The sequence below is a fragment of the Mercenaria mercenaria genome, chromosome 7 (assembly GCF_021730395.1).
Source record: "Mercenaria mercenaria strain notata chromosome 7, MADL_Memer_1, whole genome shotgun sequence".
Taxonomy (NCBI): domain Eukaryota; kingdom Metazoa; phylum Mollusca; class Bivalvia; order Venerida; family Veneridae; genus Mercenaria; species Mercenaria mercenaria.
In genome coordinates, this window is record NC_069367.1 from 43,820,864 (window position 1) to 43,828,722 (window position 7,859).

Sequence of the window (7,859 nt, forward strand, 5' to 3'; positions counted from 1 at the left end):
TTAGAGAATTTATTTGTGGGAATGAACATAGACAAAAATAAAGAAAAAGGCATTGTTATTACACTACTCCGGAGATGAAGTATTTGAAATATACGAGACGCTCCACCTTGGAACTACCGACGACAATTATACAGAAACAAAATCTGCGCTTCATGACTACTTCATGCCAAAAAAAGAATAAAGAATTCGAAAGATTTGAGTTTAGAAATCTGAAGCAAAATCAAGGCGAAACAATAGATATGTATGTAACGAAATTACGACAGAAAGCGGAACATTGTGAATTCAGTGATAAGGATGGTGAAATTAAAAGTCAGATAATACAAGGATGCGTATCAAAGAAATTAAGAATTAAGTGCTTAGAAGAAGAAAAGGAATTGAAAGACATCCTAATTTTAGCAAGAAGTATGGAAATGGCGGAAAAACAAGCATACGCAATGGACAGACATGACAGTCTTCCGGTAAACAAAATTAAGAAACATCCTTCCCAGCGACGAAAGCCTGAAATCCTGCTATCAGAAAGAAATACAGAAGTGTAGAAACTGCGGAGGAACTTATCCACATGCGCGAAAATGCCCAGCCCTTGGCGCAAAATGCAATTACTGCCATAAAAGAAACCATTTCATTGGGGTATGTCGTAAACGGCTGAATTCAAAAGGACAACTACACGAATATCCGAAAATAACAATGGCTATGAAACCAACAGTGAAGACGAATCTTGTTCTGAAACGGATGTGGCTTTTGGACTTAGTGTTGTAAAGAAAATTTCAAACAAAAAAGTGCCAAAAGTAAACTTAAAAGTAAATGGTGTTGATGTGACTTTTCTTGTTGACACAGGAAGTAGCTTGAATATTCTCGACGAGTCTTTAATCGACAAAATGAGACCGAAGCCGAAATCCAGAAAACAAAAACAAAAGCATATGCATTCGGTCAAACAAACCATTGTCTATAAAAGGGAAATACGTATGTGTCATAGAATCGGGTCCTAAATTCGCAACAACGGATTTTCATGTCGTGAACGGTGCATCGGAAAATTTGATAAGTTATGAAACCGCCGTGGAGCTTGAAATTGTACCAGTCATACAGACTATATCTAGTAAAAATGAGAAGTATTCAGACTTATATGACAAATACAAACCAGTGTTCAATGGGCTAGGAAAATTAAAGGATAAGCAAATCAAATTCCATATAGACGAAAGTGTAATACCTACTGCCCAGCCAGCTAGACGCATTCCGTTTCACGTCCGTGATAAAGTTGCACAGGAGCTCGAGAAACTTGAAAAACTTGATGTAATTGAAAAAGCCACAGGTGCGACACCCTGGGTCTCGAACTTGGTCGTTGCTCCGAAACCCAAGTCTCCGAATGATGTCAGAATTTGTGTAGATATGAGAAAAGCGAATCTAGCATTAAAGCGTGAAAGACATGTCGTGCCTACAGTGGATAACATAGTAATGGAACTAAATGGCTCCACCGTGTTTTCAAAGGTGGACCTTTACAAAGGGTTCCATCAGCTCGAACTTTCCGAGGAATCAAGAAACATGACCGTGTTCGCAAGCCATGTTGGACTTTGGAGGTACAAACGGCTAAATTTCGGTGTAAGTGTAGCCCCAGAAATTTTCCAAAATGAAATACGGCAAGTGATAAATGGATTAAATGGTGTGCTGAACATTTCAGATGACATAATCATTCATGGGAAAACGCAAAACAGATCATGACTCGAACTTAGAAGCACTTCTGCAACGGCTACAAGATAGAAATCTGACACTCAACAAAGAAAAATGTGAATTTGGAAAAAGCAAATAAAATTCTTCGGATATGTCTTTTCTGATTCGGGGATATCACCAGATCCTGAGAAAATTACTACTATCAAGAACGTCGAAAAGCCGAAAAATCAGGGCGAGGTTCGTTCTTTCCTTGGAATGACAAATTATGTGTCAAGATTATTGAAAATTACTGTACAATCTCAAAACCCTGCAGACGCTTAACACAGCAAAATCAGCCATTTGAATGGACAACACTGCAAGATAACGCAACTTCATCAACTGAAAAATGCATTAGTCAGTAATAAGGTCATGGCATACTTTGACCCGTCAAAACAAACAGAACTGTGGGTTGATGGAAGTCCTGTTGGTGTTTCTGCGATCTTGGTTCAAGAAAATCGAATCGTGTCATATGGAAGTAGGTCACTTACACCCGTAGAGCAACGCTACAGCCAAACAGAGCGTGAGGCATTGGCTTGTGTTTTTGGTTGCCAGCATTTCCACCTTTATTTGTTTGGAAAAGAGTTTACATTAATCAGTGATCATCGTTGTTTAGAATCAATATTCAAATTTAAAACAAGCAAATTCAGTCAGCGCGCCTTGAAAGATGGAGGTTAAAATTGACAACTTACAATTTCACAGTGAAATATCGCGCCGGAAGCCAAATGATCTCAGACTACTGCTCCAGACATCCAGTTAAAGAGCAGCCAATTGAAAGCTTTGCTGAAGATTACGTCAGGTTTATAGCTCACACGTCAGTGCCAAGTTCATTAACTATGTCTGACATCGCAACTGCCACTCAGAAAGATTGTGTTATTAAGTGCGTAATGGACGCGTTACCGAATAACAGTTGGTCGAAACAATTATGTTACCAAGATGACAGCTTCAGGAGTTATCAAACTGTGAGCGAAGAGCTAACTGCCGTGTCACTCGATGAAGGAAATGTTTTATTGCGCGGCACGCGACTGTGCATTCCTGATTCGCTGCAACAAAAGGTCGTTAAGCTAGCACACGAAGGTCATCAGGGTCGTGTTCGCTGCAAAGCACTTTTGAGAGAAACATGTTGGTTTCCATACATGGATACACGTGTAGATGAAATGTGTAAAAACTGCATACCGTGCATGTCCGCTTCTCCCTCAACAACACAAGAGCCTATAAAGCCCAGCCCGTTACCAAAACAACCTTGGGACGAAGTATCCGTGGATTTTTGTGGACCTTTCCCGTCAGGCGAATATTTCATGGTAGTCATATGTGACTATAGCAGATATCCTGTTGTAGAAAAACTCCATAGCCTTTCTGCGCAAACAGTTATTCCACATCTTGAGAAATTATTCAGTTTGTTTTCTATCCCAAGTGTCGTGAAAACTGACAATGGATCTCCATTCAACAGTCAAATCTTCTCGGACTTTGCAGATCGTTTTGGTTTTAAACATAGAAAAATAACACCACTCCATCCGATGGCAAACGGTACAGCAGAAGCATTTATGAAGCCTTTAGTTAAAACCATGAAAACCGCATCAGCATCAGGAAAGAACTTTAAAACTGAAATCAGTAGTTTCCTCATGAACTATAGGAGTACCCCACATCCAAGCACTGGGCTTTCTCCGTATGAACTCATGTTTAACAGAAAAATGAAAACAAAACTTCCCCAGTTTTCAGTTTTCAGAAAGGATAAGTATGTCAGAGAAAGAGACACTAAAGCAAAGATGAAAAATAAACGTTATGCCGACATCCGACGGAAAACGAAGTATTCAACAATAAAACCTGGAGACAAGGTACTTGTGAAACAAAATATAAGGAATAAACTTGACACACCATTCAGCTCTTCAGTCGGTAAGGTAATCCCGAGAAAAGGTTCTATGGTCACAGTTCAACACAATGATCGTACAATTACCCGTGACATATCACATTTCAAACCTGTAAACTCATTTAACGACAGCGACCAGCGTAAATCCTCTTCCGACGCCGACGGTACCTCACTGCGAAAATCAGGAAGGAAACGAAGACCCCCTAGAAGGTTTATAGACGAATAATAGTAAATACAGTGTGTATAAATTGCCTAAAAAAATGTGTCTCAATTGCAAAAGAAAAAATTCTTACACTTATGGATTAATTTAGTTGGAAGTGTTCTAATGTTCAGGTCATAATAAAACCTGGAAGTACAAAAAAAAAGTGCGATTCTATTTGTGGCGTGTTTTAAATAGCCAGGTCATAATAAAACCTGTAAAGTGCAAAAAGTTCAATTATACTGCGAAGTGTTATAGCCAGGTCATAATAAAACCTGCAAAGTACATATTCTATTGCGAAACAAATGAGCATAACCACTGCTGGTGGTCATTTAATGTCTAGTGTTTTTTTTTCTTGTTTATAATCTAAATATCTAGTTCCACAAACTAGCTCTTTAATTTGCACAGCTGTGGATAATAAAATATCAGCGAACGCTATCACGGGGAAAGATTAATGAGCGTCAGACAAAATGGACATTAACTTTACAAGCATTTAAAACAAAATTTCATGGTGTTTTCACAGACTATTCTGGTGTCACGATGAACATTAGATGATAATCCCTTAATTTTACAGACATTATTTCTTGTATTCAGGTAATAATGACATTCTCAAGAACAACTACGAACTTATAAATGAATCGTAAATCTGAATATATGAAGCTTAATGATTTGACACTGACATTTATTTCGTTCTGGGAAAACGACTCTAACCTCATGAGAAGGAATACATCATTATGCATGACAAATGAGTAAATAGGGAATTGATCGGATACTGTTGATATTTATTTTCTTTAAAGTTTGATGCCTTTCTTTTGTTTGTGTTATAAGCTTCACATTATATTCTGTTCTTAGAAAATACGATTATTATAAGATTTTAAATCTGAAGATAGGAGGGATGTAATGGTCACTCATTCATGAAATGTAGCTCCTCCCTCCTGCACCGCACTAGCGTATAGCGTGCCGGTTCTAAGAACGTATACATGTTTGTATTATACTGTTAAATCAGTTATCTTGTATTAGCTGTAGTGAATAAACGTAGTGTTAAACAATCCCGTCTTGGGTCAGTCATTTAGAATACAAATCCCTTTAAGGGTCCGAAATGTTCATATATATAATCAGAACATTACAGGTATTGACTCAAACGTTCTCATGTTGTTTTCTAAGAGTTATATTTAATAATGCACTTAGAAGTAATGTCGTTATAAATAATTCCATTTCACTACAACGTCATTGAGTACAAAACTGGTTGTATTCATACTTGCTGACTGAGATACCATTTAGTATTCTTTTTGTATATAAATCTATTCTTTGGTTTTATTGCAAATGTTTACTCACGTGAATTACATTATCTGGAGCGCTCAACTCAATATCCCGAAAGCGCGGTATAAAATCTCAGTCGCATAACACCTTAACATGATCTTTTATCGAGCGTTCGTCTTATCATTTCTTAAGTCGTGCTCACGTGATAATAAACCTTAAAACCACCGCAGACAAAAAGGCGTTTACCTAAAAAGAAATAATGTGTTACTGGCTGTAAATAATTAGTAGGTTTTTTTCCGGCCACAGGCCGGTATTGATTTCATCTTTACTTCCTGTTTATACCGTGAAGGCCATTTAACAGCGGATTAAAACTGTACATTTTGATTGGTGGATGAAAGGTTTTCGAATGGATTAGATAATATTTACTCAACGGGTGTGCAGGTGCTCTGAGCTGTATTGTTACACAGTATAATGATAATCCGTTGCGAGGCTCCTGTAGAAATAGCTTGTAAAACATCTTAAACCTGAATCCCCTGCGACAGAGTTCAACCCTGCCACTCTGATACGGAATGATCTCCCGTAAACGATTTACAGTCAATTCGTCCCCTAGTCAACTCGTCCCCTAGCTAGCTCGTCCCCATTTTGGTTATTTCGTACTTTTCAGCCCCTCATTTTTGCCTTATTTTTGTCAAAGTTTCCTAGATTATGATTTATATAATTTACATGAAAATTGTACTTCAAAACTACATTTTGTTTTCTTTTTAAATACCTGATCGTATGTAAAAGTGGAGAGTGCATGCACGTTTCCAGGCATTGACTAAAGCAGCCGTGAAGGAAATTGATTAATTGCAAAATGAATATCTTAGAAAGGCTGTTTCCTCTGTGAGACTTCCAAAATGTTCGAATTAAATCATCAAGCATCAAACCGGTTTAATTTACGTGTACTTTATTCTGCGCCGAAGGGAATATTTATATTCTCTACAGAATCCACTTAACATTAGGCTTTCGTTGAAATTTACTTCAAAAGATATACTTAAGAAATAATTTATAGCAAAAGAGTGCTTTAACACTTATTTATGCACGATGGGCGGTTATACGTCGGGTGTAATAATAGCACGAGGGCGCAGCCCGAGTGAAATTATTTGTACGACGTATTCCAACCCGAATGTATAAATAGTGTTAAAACACTCTGTTACTATAAATTATTTCGATTCTAATATGCCCTTAAGGAGGTAGGTTACCTTCATATTTGTATGTGCGCATGTCCAACCGGAAGCTAACGTGACGATTTACGACAACGTTTACGACAAACTAAATGTGTTTGTATATTCATTCTTCTGAAAACAAATCATGAACTTGTCTTCGATCTGATGCTTTATGGTTTAATAATGCAGAAATAATGAATAAATTGCCGCAGAAACGCTTCAAAACATTGTTGCCTTAAAATGACGTCATGACGTTACGTGTCAGTTACCGCGCAAAATTAATAGCTTTTATCTTGAAAGTACGTAATTCTGTACATTTTCTTTATTTTAACTATTTTCAAATAACCATTGTTTGCTGAAATATTTTTATGAGTCTTTTGCTCTGAATAAATAGAGGATAATTGTTGGTTTCGGTGTAATATCACGTTATAATTTCACCGAGTGTGCACCAAAAGTGATATTTTCACGAGTGGCGCAGCCACGAGTGAAAATAACAACTTTTGGTGTTCACGAGTGAAATTACCGTGATATTACATCGATACCAACAATTTTTCTGTTTATTTTATGTCTAAAACTCTACTTTTGTTGTGTTTATTTCAATAAAATGTCGAAATTTGCGGGAAATTTTATCAGGAAGCATCGCAAAGATGACGTCATTTTAACGACGTCATCGTCATATTGTTTCCGGCTTTCAGTATGCTCGGTAAACTTTTTGACGTTAATCCGGGTATCAGATTTGATAATTTTCACTGAGTGGCCAGTGAGTTTATCAGGATATAATTCACCGTTATATTTCGATAAACCACCGAAAAACATAAAATAATAATCAATATTTTGCTTCTTTTATGTAGTTATATTGAAATGTTATGCGGAATGTAAGAAAATGGATGATGGCAACCAATGTTATTTGGAATATAGTTGGGTAAAAGGTTACTTGTTACGGCCATTTTCAAATAAAAAGTCTAGCAGTTTGATTTGTAATACCTATTTTTCAGGTTCCATTGATAATTTGTTACTTACATACTAAAACTAAGATCTAAAATTGTTCAAATTTCAGTAGAAAATTGTGTTTCTTAAATTGAATTGATGTTACCATGGAAACGAAGCCCGTGACCTATGTATCTAAATGTAAAATTCAAAACCGTTGACACTGGTCTATTTCAGAAACACAGCTTCGGCTTTTTATTTTCATTTCAACAATATCCATGAGAATAATAGCAGCACGCTGAACGATTTTTCCATGAAAAATGGCAGACGAGGGGTACTGCTGTACGTATTCTAAGCTATGAAATCTGTTTGAATAAATGCAAATAGCACGAAAATGTAACCTACGTTAGAAATAATATGTTTTAAAGCTACATCAACCAGAAAGATAATCTTATTCAATATTTTTTTTAAAGAAATTACGATAAACAGCAAGATATAAGCTATTTTAAACATCTCTGTTGCCATGGTTACTTTAAAATTTAAGAAAAATAGGGTACCATATAAAGTGCTTGGTATTTTGCTAATAATATTACCCAAATATTTCATGTTGGTCATTAACAGAATGGCACTGAAGCCGTCGAAAACCCCTATTTTTATACATAGTTATTTAAAAATGAGAGAAAATGCGTTACCATGGAAACAA

General features: G+C 36.5%; 2 protein-coding genes across 2 annotated transcripts; both read left to right on the forward strand.

The window, feature by feature from the left end:
• The first annotated feature begins 239 nt into the window (after positions 1–239).
• On the forward strand, positions 240–1,713 carry LOC128558256 (uncharacterized protein K02A2.6-like). Its single transcript, XM_053547151.1, has 2 exons — positions 240–532; positions 1,041–1,713. The coding sequence occupies exons 1-2, from the start codon at positions 240–242 to the stop codon at positions 1,711–1,713; spliced, it is 966 nt and encodes a 321-aa protein (XP_053403126.1).
• Positions 1,714–2,423: 710 nt separating this feature from the next.
• Positions 2,424–3,791, forward strand: LOC128558257 (uncharacterized protein K02A2.6-like). The gene has a single exon (XM_053547152.1). It carries the CDS (start codon positions 2,424–2,426, stop codon positions 3,789–3,791), a length of 1,368 nt encoding a protein of 455 aa, XP_053403127.1.
• The last annotated feature ends 4,068 nt before the right edge of the window (positions 3,792–7,859 follow it).

What these genes read in the sequence shown, in the direction of transcription:
- LOC128558256 (XM_053547151.1), top strand. Translation starts at nt 240, where the DNA reads ATGTATGTAACGAAATTACGACAGAAAGCGGAACATTGTGAATTCAGT. An exon ending in TCAGAAAGAAATACAGAAGT is followed by an intron (nt 533 to 1,040) that starts GTAGAAACTGCG and finishes AAATTTGATAAG; the next exon opens with TTATGAAACCGCCGTGGAGC.
- LOC128558257 (XM_053547152.1), top strand. Translation starts at nt 2,424, where the DNA reads ATGATCTCAGACTACTGCTCCAGACATCCAGTTAAAGAGCAGCCAATT.